The sequence below is a fragment of the Etheostoma cragini genome, chromosome 4, assembly GCF_013103735.1.
Source record: "Etheostoma cragini isolate CJK2018 chromosome 4, CSU_Ecrag_1.0, whole genome shotgun sequence".
In the NCBI taxonomy this organism is placed as follows: Eukaryota; Metazoa; Chordata; class Actinopteri; order Perciformes; family Percidae; genus Etheostoma; species Etheostoma cragini.
This window is the reverse complement of record NC_048410.1, coordinates 26,718,867-26,739,244: the sequence shown is the minus strand read 5'-3', so window position 1 is coordinate 26,739,244 and position 20,378 is coordinate 26,718,867. Positions and strand designations below refer to the sequence as shown.

The following is a 20,378-nucleotide window of genomic DNA, read 5'->3' as shown; positions in this document are numbered from 1 at the left end:
GATTTATGGAAATATATGCTTACCTTTTATTGGTGGAAACTGCACAAAAAGTACAAAAATGTGGCACAAACCACACCCCCATCTAAGGACCTAAAAGCTTAACATAAGAGTAAAAAAGTCTAAACACTGAATTGCAGTTTCTGGAATACAGTGTATCACTACAAAACTCTGAAGTTGTGAAAATATACCAAATAAATATAAGTGATATAAAATTTAACAAGAAGAATGGAATGTATCTCTCGGAAAAGTGTTGGCTAACTCTAAGTAAAACATATGTCAGATTGCTGTCACGGGACTGCTTGAGACCGGCACATTTAAAAAAGGTATGAAGACACTTCCCAGGCCAAACCCACAACCCCAGCCAGTCCAAGAGAGACACCTATAGGTTAAGGACAAAGATCCCACCCTCTCAAACACAATGCAGACAAAACTAGACACATGCAAAAATACAGCCTGGGCCAAATTAGACTCACAGATCAAGGTTTTATCTGTATTTTTATTTTGGTATAGTGTATCTAGATTTCCCTGTAAGCGGCTGTGATTTCAGCGGGGGAGAGTCACCAACTAACAGGAAACAGCCTGAAACACTGGCGCCATTGTACATGCCTATTACCTTCCCACAATTGCTTTTGTACCAGTTTGTGATTTACGTACAATATTTATTTATGTGTGGGCAGTAGCCATGAGAGCACTGTGGTGCTGAGGGTAATTGTGTGTGATGGGTGGAGGGCTATTTTGGGGGGGTTTGTAGAACAGAATTGGTGATGCTGTGGGGGTATATATGGAGGTCAGAGAAATGGTTGAGGAGGCGGATAATGTGTTAATGCCTCCAGCTTTGCCACTGTCTCAGAGAGATAAAACAGGAGACATGTACAGGATTTGTGTTTAGAAAAAAACTAAGATAAACTTAGAGTAGCACAGAGCTGTTTTTCCGACATTCACTGCACACAGTATATGCAATGAGTGTACAATGTACTAGCAGGATTAAATGTAATGTAAGTCACAAGAAGTGGAGAAAAGTATAGACATAAATGGTGTTCTTACAAATAGCAAAATCATGACTGCCATCCACTTCCCCGCCCAAATATCTGGATACCAATACTGAAAGGCTACGTCCAAAACCTTAAACATCAGGACAAGTAATGGAATAATAGATGACAGAACACTGAAATTAAACTGTATTATATTACAATATTTACAGGGTATGCAGTTATCTGATGTCCCCTATACTTCAGTTTATATGATATTTTTTTTAGGCCTTTATTTGACGGGACAGCTGAAGACATGAAAGGGGAGAGAGAGGGGGATTGACATCCAGCAAAGGGCCGCAGGTCTGAGTTGAACCAGGGCCTGCTGCATCGAGGAGTAAACCTCTATATATGGGCGCTCGCTCTAACAACTGAGCTATCCGGGCGCCTGATTTTGTTGATAGTTAACTTCATATTTGCTCCAGGTTATCACAAAATAACACTTTACTGCTTAAAATTAAAGCATTATTTTAGAGAGAGGTCCTGGACAGTAGGAGTAGTCGCACATTGTCTGCGTAAAGACTGATCATGTGGATGGATGAAGTTGGTTGTATTGCAGTTCGGAAATCTGCGAGTATAGTGGCCGTAGGTGATGTACGTAGTGCTCTTATCCAATAAGTTCCCAAATAGACATTTTAGAATGACTGCTTTGATTGTTGTTTTTTCCGCATTATGTGGAAAAATCAAAGTGTTTCATTTTTGGAGAGTTGAAAACTGCATTTAGGACATAGAAGTAGGAAAGCCAAAGCTTCAGCTGATACAAAGCAGAACACATAAACACAAGCATTCATGCACACAAAGATTGAGACCTGGGGCGTGTTGCAGAAAACCAGGATAAGGGCTTAAGCTGGGCTATTCAAGTTATCCCAAGTGAATTTAGCCTTGACTTGGTTGCAGAATAGCAGGCTGAATTAAACCTAGCCAAGTAACCATGTCCTTAACAGTCATTCAGTGCAGTCTTCTGAATGTATTTAATGCTTTATTTGTATTAACACACATTACTTGTCACTATTGCTGTCACGAGTTTGATTTAAATCCTACTATTGCAGTTGTTTTAATGGTTAGAAATGGTTGCATAGGCACTGGAGATTGAGTGGGACAATGCAGCTTTCCCAGATGACATAATTGGCAGACTAGTCAGAGACCGATACATTAATTATTTCATATGAATGATTTCATTTTCTTGTTGCTTGTCCTTCTCTAATAAAGATTTTTAGTAGCTTACTTTGGTTTCATAACCTTCCCAATTTTAGTTTCTCATCACTGAACCAATACCTTCTCCTATATAGTGTAGGTTACATTTATCACACAGGGAATGCAACAATGCTTCTTAATTTTCTCATTTTGGTGCTGTCACTTGTCAGCTTAGAACATTGGAGAGAAAACAAAAACATGATTATACATTGTTTTAGAGATATGCTTACAGTGTGTATTGAAGTCACTTACTTATTTTTCTAGTTTCTGCATCACCAGATCTAGTTTCCTCAGTGTTTTTCTCTTCATTTCCATACCAAGGAAGACCTGGAGACTGTTTTGCTGACAGCAAGCTGTACATCTACCAACTGTATTTGTTTCTTCCGATGTTGTTTGTACAGATACGTCACAGTTTGGGGAATTCTGTAAACCACCCATTGATTAGCACAACAGGAATTGTGCATAATTTAGATTTCCTTTAGCCAATACTTACCATGTTGACAGGCTGGCTGTCAGCCTGTACTGCATCTGGATCCAGTTACAAATAGTTATTCTATGACTGATGAATCACTGACCTCTCATCCATTATGGGCTAAATATGCATTTCCATAAGGTTGCCATGTTACCTCAGGCCTTCTGGAGTCCAGTGACACTGTCTGTTCATCATCAGCTGCAGAAGTCCCTTCCCCCTGCCATATTGAATAGTATTTGTATTGACAGGATGTACCAAGCCTTATGCTTTTAATGAATAATACTCACTGTATCATCGTCTGGTGACAGGAGAGTGACTGACATCTTCTGACATGTAATTTCTTCATATCATTTGCACAGTATTAAGGCCTGCAACATGTTTTTATCTTTCATTTTGACTTGTTGCCAGGTTTGTGTTGTCATGTTTGTTCTGTATGAACATTAATTGTAGAAAGCTATTTGGGATTAGACATAGTTTATAGAGATTTGTGCATATGATTGTAAGTCATATTTTCGCATTGGGAATAAGGGGTGGAAATTAGGCTAAATCTTTAGGATAAATTTCCTAGAGAACATTACTTCCCTTTTAAGGCAAAGTAGGCTAAATAATCCATCCATCCATCCATCCATCCATCCATCCATCCATCCATCCATCCATTCATCTTTGTCCGCTTATCGGGTTTTGGGTCGCGGAGGCAGCAGCTCTACCAGGGGACCCCGAACTTCCCCTTCCCGAACCACTTTAACCAGCTCCGACTGGGGGATCCTGAGGCGTTCCCAGACCAGGTTGGAGATATAATCTCTCCACCTAGTCCTGGGTCTTCCCCAAGGCCTCCTCCCAGCTGGACGTGCCTGGAACACCACCCTAGGGAGGCGTCCAGGGGGCATCCTTACCAGATGCTCAAACCACCTCAAGGCTAAATAATAATACATTTAATTTAAATAGCGCTTTACATGGTACTCAAAGACACTTTACAGAAGAAACAGAACATTTAGCACATAAAAAAGATCAAGATAATATACAAGCGAATTAAAAGTAATTAAAGGAGAGTGTAAACTATGTAAAAATGTGGAGTGGCTGGTAAGTAGATATTTTTAAAGTCTTATGCATTCAGTCGGTCTCCTATCATCTGCCAGGCTATTTCTCTCTGTTTGATAACAGCCGTTTTCCCCTTTTTGCATATTATATGCTTCACCTCCTCCTAACTTTCCATTAGAAGCTGCTGTTCAGTGGGTGAATAATATGCTGCACATGTCTTCCTCCATTTCTGCGTCAGTAAATCTGTGATTGATACCGTGATCTATTTAAGAAAGCTGTGAATTTGCACTTATCCCAGCTATCTACAGCTCGATTAACATAGCTTCACCTTCTCATCCTGGCTCGGCAAACGTGCAACAGATTAATCTGCGATTACAATAAATCAAGCTGCGCTTTTTCAGTTATCCTGGATTTACTGCTTTTATCATAACAAATATCTGTATTCTTCTCACAAATAAATTAATGGAAAAATCCATTACTTTTAAAGAACTGTTTTCTCAACAGTTTCATTTAGAAAATGAATGCAGTTTCTGGAAGTAGGTTAACATTTTTTTTGCTCAGATTCATGATTTGCACTTTGAGCGTGCTTCTGGCAAAACTCATAGAAGGTCACTGAGCAGTGCTTACTGACACACAATATGCTGTATTTACATTACAAATTAACATGTGAATTTTAGAAATCGGCTGCAACAGGCCAATCTGTTTCTGTTTGAGCCTGTAGCACAAGACCCAGAAGGGGGAGACAAGACAAAATGTGTGTAATGGCTTCTATGATGCACTCTAATGTAATGTTAGGAGAAGTACTCAGTGTGTGTTTGTGTGCGTGATGATAATGTGTGCCTGAGGTTGAGGGCTTCAGGCTGAACTAAGGTAATTCTGACCTGGTTTTAATGTGAAAAAAAACTACAATCGAGTGTACTGCAGCCCTGTCAGAGAGGCCAGCCAAACCAATCCGGCCAGCTCGGTGCAGCACTGGTGCATGAATGGTGCATGAATGTTTGTGCGCCCAGACTACCTGGTAAACCTTTGCCCTTGAACCAATGACACATAGATACCCGAAATCTCTGAATTCTAAATTTTGGTATTGTGGTATACGGCCCTTGGCCTTAGGAGATTTGAAATGGACTGTATTTATGTAGTGATTTTCTAGTCTTAAAGTGCAGTGCATAGTGAGGAAATCTAAGTAAGGACAATAAAACTGTCAGCCCATCCACATGATACAAGCCTTTGGTAAAGGCGCACAGCATCTTGTCCAGGGATAGCCTGGAAATCCAGACCCAAATCCGAAAGATTAAGGGTCTGGCATTGAGTAATGAAAGTTGCACATGTTGAGGGGCGACACCAAGTGCACATTTTCTCTCACTGCACAAATGGGTGACGTCTCCAGAGCTGCATACACTTAGCTACCAGCGGAGCTAATTAGAAGAATTAACTGTCATCATCCGTTTAGCTCCCCTCTGGCCCCGCCTATGTCAGATACACCGATGTTATTAGTGCAGCTCGGCTACAAGGGTATAGTTAATGAGCAGCATTACTCAATGCAAAAGTAACTCGCTGTGCAAATTCAAATTGTGCTCTCGCGAGAACTCTGGATTTCCAGGGTAGCCCAAAGACGCTGGGACTGCAGGGTCAGGGATTGAACCATTAGATTGCTAGGCAACACCCTTAAAGGTAAAAGCTATCATGCAGCATCTGTGTAGGGGACAACCAGATTTGAACTGGGGATCTTTGGATCTGCTGTCAAATACTCTGCCACTGCGATACGCACCCACACGACCACATCCACAGTCTCAGGTCAGCCACTTCGATCATCCATGCTTGGATGATTGTAAGCCCTGTGATGCTGGATGCCATGTTGCTGTCATTCCTGATCCTGGAAGTCTGTCTCTGATTCCTGATCAATCACCACTGCAAGTCATTGGGAAACACCGCAAGCTATTATAAGAGTCTGTTTGGGCCGTGTGACAACAGGGTCATGGAAGGCTTGTATCATGTGAACGCGCCGCCAGTTTTGTTGTCATTATTTAGAATTCCTTAATCGGGGCTGCTGAAACTACGCACTATAGCTTTAAATAAGCAGGAGGGAAGATTGCCCGGTGTCAGCCATGTGGATATACTTCCCTTTTATATAAAGCAGCTTCTGTCTATCTGTGGAGGAGATTGGGAACTAGGATTCCTTTCTGCCAACGTTGAACCTCCAACTGTGTGTAATATATAAACCTCAGATTTACAGCTGCTATCGTTGTCAATAAATCAAAAGGCCTTGACCAAGCGGTTGTTCATTTCTTACCTCAATGTTCCCACAACTCCTACAAACCCTCTCAAATCTCCTGCACATTCATTGAAATGAGCTTTATTCACATGATGTTGTTTTCATAGCGGTGCTTTGAAACTAGCTTGGTTATTGCATGATTATGTCAGTCTTAGCTTTATCTTTGCTTTACCTAACTGCAATGTACTAATCTTGAGCTTCATATCATGACATGGATAACGGATAGTTGGTGTGATGTGGGTGCTATATTGGAATGTATTTTTAACAAGGTGGTTCCAATATTCTGTTGCACTCATATATATCCAAAGTGGATGGAACAATAAAAACTTATATACTTATTATATACATATAATAAAACCCACAACACTACAATAAATACCCAAACATTTATCACCTACACAAAGACCATATTTGGTGCTGCTGTGCTGTATTTTCTGTTGCATTAGATTGTGAAGTTGTACCCAATAACTTGAGTAATCTGTGTAAGTGTACCTACTACAGGATTAGGTCTCTTTACAGAATAGATAAATAGAATTGACCAGATTTATAAGAGAAATAAGACAAGAGACAACTCAAAAAATGAGTTGCAATGTTCATATGGTAAACATGTGTGCAACACCATTCTGTCATCAGACTATACACATAGTTTTGTTAAATGGGTCCAGGTTTGCAGCCTGCAGTACAGCTGCTACTTTCCAGCGATGAACGTCCATGTAAGGGAAGGTGTAGCAGTTTTCAGGGGAGCCCATGTCTTATTAACGGGAGCTGGGCTTCTCCTAGCTCCCCTGTAGTTTGCACCCCGGCAGAATGTTACGTTCACCATCAATTTTTTTCCTCTGCATGTGAACTCAACATCAGTGTATCACTGTGTGCTACAGCATCATTTATAATGCACTGCAGCGTGTGGAGAGGGTTCCACATGTGAAAAGAAACACTGACCTATTTCAGAGCTTTCCCTGAAATTCTGTCTATGTCTCTCTCTCTCTCTCTTTCATTCCTCCTTATCCTGTTTCTTTCAGCTGGGAATAGATCTGCAATTCAAAGGAACTTTCTGTTTTAACGCTCACATTGGACTTTTCCTAATCCCTATACTGTTCTTTCTATCTGTTTGTCTGTTTGTCTGTGTGTGTGTGTGTGTGTGTGTGTGTGTGTGTGTGTGTGTGTGATTGGCACCTCATGCCAGCCAATCCAGGGGCATTAGCTCCCCAGGTGCAGATTAATCTGTTTTGTATTATAGTGTTATGGTTGGACTAACATACCACCAGATGGTTTATGCATAATGTGTGTGTCTGTGTGTGTGCGCGGGTGTGGTAGGTGTTCGCAGGTTTTGGATGGCCTCTGACTAGTACCCTCAGGCCAAAAAGCTGTTGTGCCCCCTCTGTTGCGAAATCATTCTGTTATTTCACAGCTCATAGTTTAAAGGTCATGAAAATGTCACTTCCTGAGTTTCTCCCCCCCCCCCCCCCTAGTCTGCCAATGGCCCCCCAGTAATAATGGCGATAGGTGTAAACTGAGTCCTGGGTATCCTGCTCCGCCTTTAAGAAAATGAAATCTCATATGGGCCGATCTAGAATCTTACCCTTATGAGGTCATAAGGGGCAGGGTTATCTACCCTTTCTCTGCTTTGCCCACCCAGAGAAAGCAAAGTGGCATTTGGTCAAGGCCACACCCCCAGCCTCCTCCTTAAAGAGATACAGGCGGATACTACTTTGTGTATTGTTGGACCAATTGGTTCAGATTTTGAGCAAAACCATTTGTATAATGATCAGGAAATCTAACGAAACTCCACACTGTTGACATACTTAATGCCGGGCATTTTACTGTAGAATAATCCAAACATATTTTTTTTTCATCTTTCTTTTAAAAAACAATTTAAGAACTTAATAAGTTAATAAGAACATTTTGTAAATGAGCCAGAGGTTGCTTAATTCTGATCTCCATCTTCCTGGCCAGATGTTAAAAAGACGTCATAGATGTTTAAGGTAAGGGGCAAATCTCCGTATAAAAGTAGTACAAGCAGAGGAGCTAACATTAGCCACCATAAGCTACTGGTAATACCACACAAAATGGACTGGAGCAGCTCAACCCTACTGAATTAAGCAAATTGTGTGTTTTATTTGTAAAATACCATTGTTTCTTCAAATGTCAGATAGTCTCGCTGTAATTAATAATCAGTTAAAATTATTAATCATACATATGGAATCATGTTTCATTTAAATGAGGGGTCTCAGTCCAGTTTTCGCTACAAATTATGTTATTTTGTTTTTTTTAACTGGGATTTAATGATTATTGATAGAGTTGATGTCACAGTCCTCAGCCCCTCGACACTGTGTTAAGTCACCTTTTTGGTCCTCTTTATCCACCCCCACACTCCCACATGTTTTCTTTTATTAATTCATCCTGTTGTCATGGCTTTGGTGTGATTTGAAGCAGAGAGAAGGCTTGATCCTGGTGGGAGATGGCAGCATGGGGGACAGGGATTAAAGGTGGCAGGTGGTCCTGCTATGGTTGCCAGTACACAGACCTGGCAATCATCATTTGGAGCTGGTGGGGTGTAAATTAGAAATCTTTGGCTTGTGGGTTGACTGCTGAATAATGGGACAGGAAGAAAGAAACTGAGTGTAGAAAAACATGGCTGTAGTGCCTGTATTGTCAGCACGCCTACCAACCTGCAGGGTCGATCTAAAGCTCTGCTATAGGTTAGCACTCGCTGCCATCTTTGCCATTTCCTGAGGCCAGAAAGTCCTTATTGGGCACAAGGCGATGAAGCTTGGTGGGATTGGAGTTAAGGTAGCACAAACAAGACAGCTGAGTGTGACAGGCTTAGACGTTTCCACACTTCAATCAAATTTTCTGAAGTTCGCTAAACACATTGATCCGATTAAAGCCAGTAAAAGTGTGTTTCCATCCAACAGCTTTTAAGCAAATAAAAACGTGCTAACATTTGCAAATGATAAATATTGTTCAAGTCCTAATAGTGCTCAGGTGCCAGCATATTGCGACATTATGTATGTGTCAAGCTTTAACAAGGATGCAGATGCACCTAAATAGAACAACAGCGCTCCAAACAGCAAATGTAAATTAAATGTTCCATTTGTCTTTGTTTACACCTGCCATATCTGCAAAGGAAGTGGACATGGACATAAAACTTCTTCTTCTTCGTTTTTCTGTCGGGTTGCAGCCATAAAATGTAATCACAATTCATTATTTAATCAGCGTTTATCGCATTAGCCGTTTACCGATTATGAGAATAACCATTTAAATCTTGAAATTCAATTGAATTTTACTGTTTTCATAAGGCATTTTTCATTTTATGTTACTTAATTTGCATTAAAGTGTGTGAATGGAAACATGGCTACAAACCCATTACAAATCATACAGAATATCTTAAACCCTCAATGAAGAAATCATGTTTGATGTTTGATGATACGGACACACTCTGCACATAGCTTTTGAAAGCCTGACCTATGGAAAATAATTCTACCAGGTAGAATATGCACCCTTTATTCTTAATACAATTAAAACAGTACATTGACAAGATCAAGTGGTGGCACGCCTTGTTTGTCACTGCACCTGTACAAGCTATTTTACAACTGGATGTTGAAGCTTCGGCACCAAGTGTTGCGCTTGATGCTGTCTTTGATCCTACTGAAAGAATCAGAGCCACTGAGCTACTCCCTGGCTTTGTTTCCAGGCTACTCTCTCTCGGGAGCCAAACAGGGCCTCAGCTGTGAATGTAGGCCAGAGTCAACTCCCATTCTCATGCCAGAATGCATACACCGCTACACACACAAACAGTGTATACTGTAGATATACTGTATGACTACACTGTCTCCATCTTAAACATTTGTCTCTGTGTCTGTACTCTAGGTCCTCTGTGTGGCTGTAAGGAGAACCATCTAGCCAATCAGGAGAGGTGAGAGGCAAGGCCGGCCAATCGTTGGGGGAGAGATGTTGGGGCAGGGCGGCCATGTGACCCTGGTTCACATGTCAATATTGCTGCTACTGTGGAGCAAAGCAGCACCCATTGAAGTCCCACAAGACCGTAAGTCACTCAGCAATCATCAGATCCACTTTAACCAATGTGTTACAACAAATGGTGACACAAGTAACAAAACCATGACAATTAATTTGGTTGTAGGGAAGTTGACTGAGGTTTACACAAGGGTACTCAGTGTTGCTGCAGCCCCATTGACTTGCTGTCTTGTAGCACTGACGTAGTAACTATATTCCATGTAATGTCAGATTCTGCTAACCGTTTTCAGCCCACACTTTCACCAACTCTGCAAACTGCATACTGCCGACAGACGCTGACACAGAACACAGGAGCTTGCATGCCTCTAGTCTGTCTGTCCAACACATTCTCACTCCCATCTCGTAAAATACCGACACTTGGTCAGGTGCCTTTATGAAAGTGCATTCACATCAGTTCAAATGTACATAATACTAGTTGCCCTTTCCAGCAGCAACCTCTGATGGGACCAGTCCAGACTATACATGGATGTGATGGCACTCCTCATAGGCTCACATCAATTCAAAACAAGAAAGTGATCATTGAAAAATATTAATTAATTAACTCCAACAGTGAAGTGAAAGTAATCTAGCTTTTTTTTTTTTTATATGAAATAATAAGTATGTTGCCAGAAATGATCACGTTGACATTTGATTATCATGACAATACGCTGCTTTAGATGCTTGGGTAATATAAGGGTGGCTCCCTCACCGCAAAGCCAAAGATGTCTTCCTTGGTTCCACCATGCACATATTAAGGTTTTCTATACAGTATATATACCCAACACACACACACACACACACACACACACACACACACACACACACACACACACACACACACATATTCTCATACCTGTCCATTATGATAGTACAGACTGACTGGATTCTGCTGTTAAAGGGATTCCTGAGAGAATTGGGAACAAAAGCACAAAGGACAAAAGGAGGAGCCATGCCCTTTCTTCCTCTTTCCTTTCTCTCTCACACACACACACATGCACGCACGCACGCTCACACACTCACCCACAAACACACACACACAAACACTCCTTTTCACTGCAAAATGTTTCACAAATGTGCAATGAAAAAGGATTTTTAGAGAGCCCCACGGACTCTTGTCCTATGTGTTCCATACACAACTGCATGCTGACACACACACACACACTCGCCCAGCAGAGACCATTTGGATGAAAATCCTCATTACCCAGTTGGTCTGATTCAACTCAGTACAAAACATGGAAAATAAGCAGTTATGTTTTTATAATATATATTTTGTTGCAACATTTTCAAGCAGGAGAATTAGCGTTTGTACCATTAAACTCAAGACTAGCTTCTTTCCTCAGACTCAACTCATCCTCCATGCTCAATATAAATCTTGTATTTTGTTTTGTGTTCTTATTAGCATTAGGGGGCTACATCTTGCATTTCATTGTGCAACCCTGTGCTGTGCATTGACAATAAATTAAACTTGCACCTTGAGAATCAGGACAAGTATGTTCACGCATACATGAAATTTTACTTGGTAGACAGAATGGCATAAAATATATATCAAAAAGCCACCAGTAATACAATTTTTTTTTCTGCTTAGCAATGCACATCTTCACATTTTTGTTTGGCAAAATGATGCAATATGACATGTTAGACACCGATGACTCTTCCGTTGTAGCTTTTTGTCGGAGCAGCACATCCACAGTGTTGATGGTTTAATTCAGGAGACAGAATGAGAAGCCCCATCCCCCTCTTTTCCTTCTGTTTCTTTATTTGCTTCACAGCTAAATCTACTTTTGACCTTTATTGATGAGTTCTTTCCGCACATCCCTACAGGACACATACACACACATGTGTACACACAAACACGTGTACACACACACACACACACACTTCATCTTTAAATAATAATACTGTGTACAAAGCGCCTGATGTGAATACTGTTTAAAATGTCTTTGGAGTTGTACTCTAGTTAACAAAACTACAGTAAAATCGTCAATATCAATAAGATCAAATATACAATACATGCAACCAAGACCCACACTAGTGAACAGCAGCATGGATGTAAGCATGCATACACATGCAGACACAGCACACACCATTTGTCAGGACTCATCTGTTACGCAAACACAAGGCCAAGATCCTGATCAAAAATCATGTTACACACTTCCATTGTCAGATCGCTGTCTTTTTGTCAGCCTGTTATTGTCCTTCAGCGCAGTCAACACTGATTGATTGTCAGATTGTAATGTAAAAAAGCCTGTCATTATCTACATTCCAAATATGACGGTCTGTGTGTGCAATCTGTAACATAACGTGTGTGTGTGTGTGTTGTCTTTCTCCTCCTTACGGCTCATCCTTTGCTGATGCGGGAACTCCTTACAGGTGAGTCCACAGTCTTAGTTTCTGTGTTTCGTTCTATAGATCACAATTAATCTCTCTCTCTGTTCATAACTCCTTTCAATATTGTATTACATAATCTCTACACAACATAACTGTAAGATTTAACAGTGGTTCTCAACTGGTCCACCCTCAGGGTTCAAACTCCCCCTTAAAGATCCGCTCACAGGCCTAGGTCGTCTCAGCCAGCAGTTAATGCCCCTTATCCAGTAGAAGACTCTGAACAGACTTTGAAAAACACTATCGTTTCACATCTAACGTTAAAGGCTATGATACGATGTAGAGGCTGGGGTCATAGCAAGACTACAACTAGATTTGTTTTAAAAACTTAAACCAGGCTAATTAGCTATCACTAGAAACTAATTTCATTCAGAAGACTGTTTCCCTTACCCGGAGGTCTGCATTTATCCGTCGATAAAGCTCCCGTTGGATGACGCGCTAAAATAATATGCTAATATTTGTTTTATTGTGACAACAAAACAGAGGAACATGAAAATATATTAAAAGTAAGTTAATAAAAAAAACTTTTTTTATAAAAATACAAACTTAAGATATGAAGCTTAAAGTCCTTTAAACAAAAATACAATAAAAAAAAGAAATAACCAGTGTTGTTAACAGGTACGTTGTAGAGCACCCTCTGGTGGACAAACTATACAACGTCAATGCTCATTACATGGTTGACGGTCCATTTTCATTATTTTTATTTATTAATTTATCAGAATAATTTATTTGTCATTATAAATGATTCTGATGAATGAATATTTAAAAAAAAGGCCTGTATTAGCCATTATAAATGCTGATACCAATAGATTGGGAAATGCCTAATACAATATCAGCCCACTGATATATTGGTCGGGCTCTAGTTGAAAATCTGCAACTTTCCCTTTACAGCATTTAGCTTAGCGTGGTGCCATAGCAACCATAAACAGCACTGGCTCTAGCTATTGCTGCTTCCTGTTTGGTCCTGGAGGGATCGCACTCATTGGTTGTTGACAATGTTCACATGACTTAACGTCACTGCCAACTCAAAACCTACGATAATATCAAACACCTTACACCAAACGATTGAGACGATGGGAGCGCCCCGAGTCTAACAAGACCCTTAGGATTTTATTCAAATATTGGAAATTAGTCTGTGTTTTGGAAAGACGTTTGGTGTAAAATCGTCATAGGGTGGAAGAATTTGCTAATTTTAAGATATTTGGCAAACTAAGATAAAACAGTTCATACAGCCTCATACAGCCAGTTTTTTATTTCAGCTTGTCACAATTAGCTGAGCTAGCACGCTGTGCCCATGGCCGGTTTAATACCCGGTTTCGGTACCCATCCCTACATAAACTGATTTTCCTTATTTCTCGCATTTCAGGCAGTCTTTTGCGTTGTTTTCAGTGTGCATGTTTATATTTCAATGACGATGAAATACTACCGGTCAGTACTACTACAGATGAACATTTAATATAGATATTACCATTACAGACACCACTGCTGACACAACCAAGCACATTGACCAGACACATTCCAGCCATATACAAGGTTTGGCCTTGTCTTGTTTCCAATATACAATCAATAGACCTGCTAAAAGTAACTGGGTAACACCACCGCAGGGCTGCCACTGACAAAGAGAAGAACTGTAATAAAAGTGCTGCTCTGGGAAAATTCACTCCAATGAAAGTAGAATTCTTCTTTGACAAAGTTGAACCTCCTTTTAAAATGCACCCCACCTGTTGGGAACCACCGAGCTGAACATGACATAAAGTGATGAATATGCAATGTTATAACATAGTACTATACATGTTTCTATGTCTTTAATAAGATTAACAACCACATTACAATTTGTCCATGCTTTTCTCTGTCTTGCCTTGGCTTAACATTGGACTAACAGCAAAGATCCTGCAAGACCGTAAGTATTTTTTTTAACAATGCTGATGTTTCTCTTCCACCAACTCATTTCACAGCTTATTCTTGCTATCTCTTAATTTAAGTGCAATCTAAGTTACAGAATTTATGATTGAGAGGGAATGACAAGTTTGGAATAATCTAAAAGGTCATTGTTTGTAAAAGTGGTAAGTTTCCCAAGAGGAATACCAGCATTTTATAAAAAGATACTGTATATATTATATACATATATTAATACATATATATATTATATAGCAAAGCAACATTCATAACTCCAAGATACTTTAAAGAATCTGGGAGGATGTAGTACAAGATGACATATTGAGGAGTAATTTCCATACTAATTATCTCTCATGGCCTGACTTTTATCACAACCAAGCATACCATGAAAATACTCTTATGGTTGCCATAGCAATGTGAGGGATATGTATAATACAGTCCTTTTTTCTACTGTGGAGGGGATTAGGCGGAATAGCTTCTATTACAGAGTGAAACTGTTCTCTCATGCCTGATTCCACTCTTATAGTCCAGGCTCAAAGCTCCTCCTTTAATCTAGCAGGCGGTCGGCACTCTGAAGTGCTTGTTATCTTGTATTGTGTGTGCAGTGACTGTGAGTGTGCGTGACGTGTGTGTAGCCTACTTGTGTACAGTGTTAGATCCACTGCCCTGCAGGGCTCCGTGAGCTGGAAATGCAAAAGGGCACAGAAATGTTGGCTGTGTGGTGTGTCTGTACTGTGGAGGGTTTGATGAGCCATTAAATATGTATAGTAGATTGAACACAGCTGGAGAGAAGCTATGATCTATTTCTTCAGCAGGTTCAGACGGAGAGATGACTTTTTTTTTTTTTTTTAAGACAAATCATCGGAAATGGTTTTAATGGTTTTACTTCCCCATTGACGTCTAATTTCACGAAAAGAAAAGTATTGTGTGTGTTTTGTGTGTATTACAGCCAGATGTATCTCCTTCTGGTGTGCCATAGAGCTCCACATCGCCCTCCATTACATTCATACTCTAGTTTATTTTACTCAATCCCGCACACCGTCCTGCTGCCACAAATCTTGCTAGTGCACCAAATGCGGATTAATCCGCTGCTGAAAATAGTCCCCAACAAATGCACAATTTCCCATTAATCTTCTTGGGGTCCATAAAAAAGGACATAATCAGAATACACATAATATATCATTAAAACCTACAGCTGAAATAGTACAGTCAAATACATAGTACGGTCAGATACTTGGATGTATAGGATCATGACAAACAATATACATTATGTTAATATTATTGTGTTTATAACTTCTTCATATCAGTTTTACATGTAGAAACGTACAAGGATAAAGGAAATCTACCGTTTATTACAACTTTGGTTGTATTGTTTTGTTTTTAACTTTTATTTTATTAGTTATAAGAACATTTACTCACCATTGTAAATGCTGAGACTGAGACATATACATCAACATCGCCAAAAAAAGGTCAAACACCAACATTAAATCCACATTATCTGAAGCATTTTATTGGAAGCCAAACTAAAAGTGAGCTGTCTGTAATGTGAATGTCTGTAACTTCCATCACAGAAAAACAACCAAAACAACGGTTAATCCGCTGGTTGATCCAGGATGACGGTCTTTTAACCCTGATGGACGTTTGGTGACAGTTTTACTGTGGGCCTTCCAAATAGTTCAATCTGTCTGATACGATACAACTTTATTGTCACTGAAACTGATTTTGCGTTTCAGAGAAGCTTCGCTCAAAAAGGGGAAACAAAAAGAAAAATACACACAGTTATGCAACAATTGCACATATAGTACATAGATTAAGACATATCAACAGCCATGACAAAAAAAGCCCTGAATCCTCAGATCCAGACCTTAATTTGCGGCACACTGATTGTGTTTCTTGTGCCATTGGACATGTTTTAGTCATGATCCCATTTTGAGAGCTCTCAGCATTGACAGCGCCTCAAATAAGAAGCCAAAATGCAACAAATTGACAATTTCCTGTAATTAGTATGGCCTGTGAGTATTCAGCCAAGCAGCATCCTTGCATGGGCTCAGGGAGCTCTGATTGCAGTGTTTACTGTAAACACTGCATATCAAAGAAATGACTGAAAGTAACTAAACCTCACTGTACGTGGAATAATTTGCTTTTTATTTTTGGCCAATCATGGGTGTATCTGAAATGTCTTTATGTATTTAAACACATGATGTTCATAAATCAATGTCCCCATTAAGGTTGGTGAAATGGTCCTTTAAGATGAGAATGTAATAGGGTGTAGGAGGATGGAGGACACATCTGGGTATATGTTGCAGTATATGGCATTACCATTAACCTCTTGAACTTTACAAATTCCCTCATGTCACTTTAAAGATGTAAAAAATAGTTGTTGCATAGTTAGACAACTTAACATACACACATCTGCATCAACTCGTCATTAAAGCAATATCATGCTTACAGTGAATGAAATATTCAAACCCAAGATACTATGTTTTTAATGTTTGGAAGCTCAAAGTGACAGGAGTGGGAAGAGGTTTCTTACAACAACCAATTTCATTTGGGGAGGGAAATGGATGCAATTGAGTGGACCTGCCTTCCTCTCTCCCTCTTTCCTTGCTTCCTTCCTTCTTTTTACTGTCTCTCCATTGAGTTTTTTCCTTTACAGAAATCAGTATATTGATTTGTGGGAAAGCTCCACGTAAATCTTTTATTAGTCTATAAACCCATGTTGTCTACAGTGCGGAAGTACAGCAGCGCTGTGTGTGTGTGTGTGTGTGTGTGTGTGTGTGTGTGTGTGTGTGTGTGTGTGTGTGTGTGTGTGTGTGTGTGTGTGTGTGTGTGTGTGTGTGTGTGTGCACACATTATCAGCCTTATTAATCTAACCTCTTTGTCTCTCCCCTCCTCCCACAGTAAAGCAGCCCCCCACTATAGTCAAACAGTCAGTAAAGGACTACATTGTCGACCCCAGGGATAACATCATCATCGAGTGTGAGGCCAAGGGCAACCCAGTGCCAACGTAAGCATTGCTCACAAACACACACACACACACACACACACACACACATGCATATCTGTCCTCTGCTTGAGTAATAGATCCAGTTGTAGAGACACAAGCAGGTGATAAGTTTAAAGAGGATATACAGCAAAGGCCGGATGACTTCATAAGGCTCACCAAATGTTTAGAATTCATTGTTACACCCAGCCACCAATGTCTGTTCTTGTATACATTTTACAATTTTTATTTTAGAATAATCATTTATTACCAAGACTGTAACATCAGAACATGAAAATTGCATTTTATTGTATATTTAATATGGAGGGCTTTTTCTCGCTGAAGTGCCTCCTCCCCGATATGATGTTTACATTTGTGATGCTTATAGACAATCATACTAAAAAAATCCAACAGCCAAATCTCTCACCAAAAGCAGTGTCCTCATAATTCCTAATAGTGAAAAATCGGTGCTAAAACAGGCCGTTGACAGTGAGTTTGACATGTCAACAGCCTGCATGCAGTGTGCACCAATCACACGCAGCGGGAGAGGAATCAGGAAAATCAGAGCGGTCTGGGTTACATTCAGTGGTGCTGATTCCTCTTCTTCTTGTCCTCCTACAAACTGTCTACCCATTCATTCTTTTCACTTAGGCCCATTGTCTTCCTCTGTGTCCTCTGTCGATTCTCTTTTCTGCTGCCTTTTGTCACCCTGGTCTGTCTGTCCTTGGTGTCTTCTTGCCCTCCTGTATCTTTCTGGCGGTGGGAGTCATGTGGAGTGACAGTAGTGCACTCAGATGGGTTCTTCTGCCTGTCTGTGTGTTTGTCTGTAGGTTTCTGTCACACACACATTCAATATTTTTTCACCTTTGTTAACCCTCTCTTTTTCAGTGACCTTGTTCCCCTTCAGCTGAACGCTGTCCTTCCACACAGCTCCATATCTGCTTACAGCCCTATAAACTCAGTGTGACACCTGTCTGCCTGCTCCCTACAGCTTTAACCTGACAAGCGGTCTGTTGTGCTTTTTGCTGCTCTCTCTCTCTCTCTCTCTCTCTCTCTCTCTCTCTCTTTCTGCTACCCCCCACATTGCCCTTCCATTGCCTCCATCAATCTGTCAGGCTGTCTGCTACTGCTGCTGGAAACCAGAGCTCTCCCTGTCTTTCCATCATCAGGCTTGAGCACCAAGCGTTGGTAGAAAAAGCCCTATTGAAATTCTTTCTTTCTTTCTTTCTTTCTTTCTTTCTTTCTTTCTTTCTTTCTTTCTGTCTTTCTTCAGATAATTATTATTCTAAGCGTTTCAGATTAATTTTTAAAGGTGCTTGGCATACACAAAATTGCACGATAATTTGTATGAATGTCAGACTGATGAAAATTGCTGATATGAGACTCGGGCTCGGCCATGGCAAATTGGCTTGATAGCGCCCCCTAACAACAAATAGCAAAGAAACACTTGAAAATACATGCTTTTTCGTCTAAACGTCATACCAAAATAAAAGTGCTCCCATATCTGGGATGTGCCTGAGGTCATTGGGACGCTTACACTCTCAATTTTGTGTTCCAAGAGTCAGTGTGATTCTAGAAGATTCAGAAGCCAAAATACTTTTGTTGATTGATTTTACATGAATTTATTTTTACTGATATGTCTGTGCGTTTTTCTTATTTTCTTTTTAAAAGTGCAAAGAAAAAGCCAAATAAGTGCGAAATACAAAAATTTTCAAATACAAAAACAGATCCACATCAATTATACACATACTTGAAATAACTATTTACATACATTTATAGAAATAAGTAATTATATACACAGCTGCAGCCATCACAGGGATAAAATGTCCTGCTCACATTTGATATCAAATAATTTGTCTTCTTATTGGCTAAACAGGTAGGCTCGTAACATCTAGTTTTAAATGGAAGGAGCGAATGTCAATCTCTCACACGTGGGTCTTCCCTGAATTTTGCAAAATGATTGGCAATGATCAGGACTATATCGGGCTTCTATATACGGATTGGCTGACAAGACCTGTCAATCAAATCCGTCAGAGAATTCGACTGTGTGCAAAGAAACAATATGGCAGCCTCAGGGGAGAAGAAAGAAGCGATGATAACCTAAAATGATAAACTGTTAAGCTTTTTTTCCGTTGAAACTCGGCCAAAAACTACAAGATTGTGAGGCCACCAGCTTGTTTTGGAAAAAATTGCTTTTTTGGGCGGTTTTTCACCGCCGTGAGTAAAGACAAAAGGAAAAAGGTATGGATGCACACTCAATTTTAGACACTTGCTGTGCATTATATTTCTGTATTTCTTTATTTTCTTTAACTTTATAAGAAGACTTTAACTGAAGTGTGGGCTTAATCGAATCATGAAACTTTAACCTTTCAAATGGTCTGCTGCATGAGCGTTTTTATGAAGATTTAATGCCTTAAATTTATGAAGATGTTGTGAGTGGAGAAAACAGGGACTCCACAGCGACGGAAAAGTCCCGTCCACGGGACTTGTGTCACCTTTCACCTTCACGTAGTGCTATGAAATTTGGTAGGTGTACGTATCTTATACAGACATACAAAAAAGCCTCTTGGAGCAAACCCCTAAACCCAACAGGAGTTCTGCAATATTGAAATATTTTATTTCTTTCTATAAAAACACTGGAAACATTGAAGAAACTACTTTCACATCTGAGAAAAATGTTAATGGAGTTTTCAATCAATCAATAACCCAGCAGGATTAGTCCATATCTTATTTTAAGGTCTCTCTCTTTTTTGATCTCATCTTTCTCACTCTATTCTTCTGTTCGTGTAGAACACACACACACACACACACACACACACACACACTGTCTCCAGTGGTTACATCACTGGGGGTATGACCAGCTCAGGACAGTGGTACATTGTTATTTGGAAACAGATTGGCTTTACGTAAGACACACACACACACACACACACACACACACACACACACACACACACACACACACACACACACACGCACACACACAAACTGGTGTACACACACACTTACACAACCTCACAATAAGGCTCTCCCTTCCCAGGACAGGCTTTGTGCTCCAATAATGCACTCAGTTGACTATTCATGCTCATGAAACAT

At 40.1% G+C, this 20,378-nt stretch overlaps 1 protein-coding gene across 25 annotated transcripts in view; it reads left to right on the top strand.

Annotated features, from left to right (window-relative positions):
• nfasca (neurofascin homolog (chicken) a) overlaps nucleotides 1–20,378 on the top strand; it is a 149,132-nt gene that overhangs the window by 70,162 nt on the left and 58,592 nt on the right. For 21 of the 25 annotated variants that reach the window (XM_034868216.1, XM_034868227.1, XM_034868224.1 and 18 more), the window contains 3 exons: nucleotides 9,875–10,049; nucleotides 14,286–14,303; nucleotides 17,201–17,306. In XM_034868216.1, coding sequence (XP_034724107.1) covers nucleotides 9,956–10,049; nucleotides 14,286–14,303; nucleotides 17,201–17,306 — 218 coding nt within the window. In that variant the 5' untranslated portion in view covers nucleotides 9,875–9,955. The remainder of the gene's footprint in view (nucleotides 1–9,874; nucleotides 10,050–14,285; nucleotides 14,304–17,200; nucleotides 17,307–20,378) is intronic. The other 4 variants (XM_034868228.1, XM_034868226.1, XM_034868217.1 and 1 more) reach the window with 1 other exon arrangement.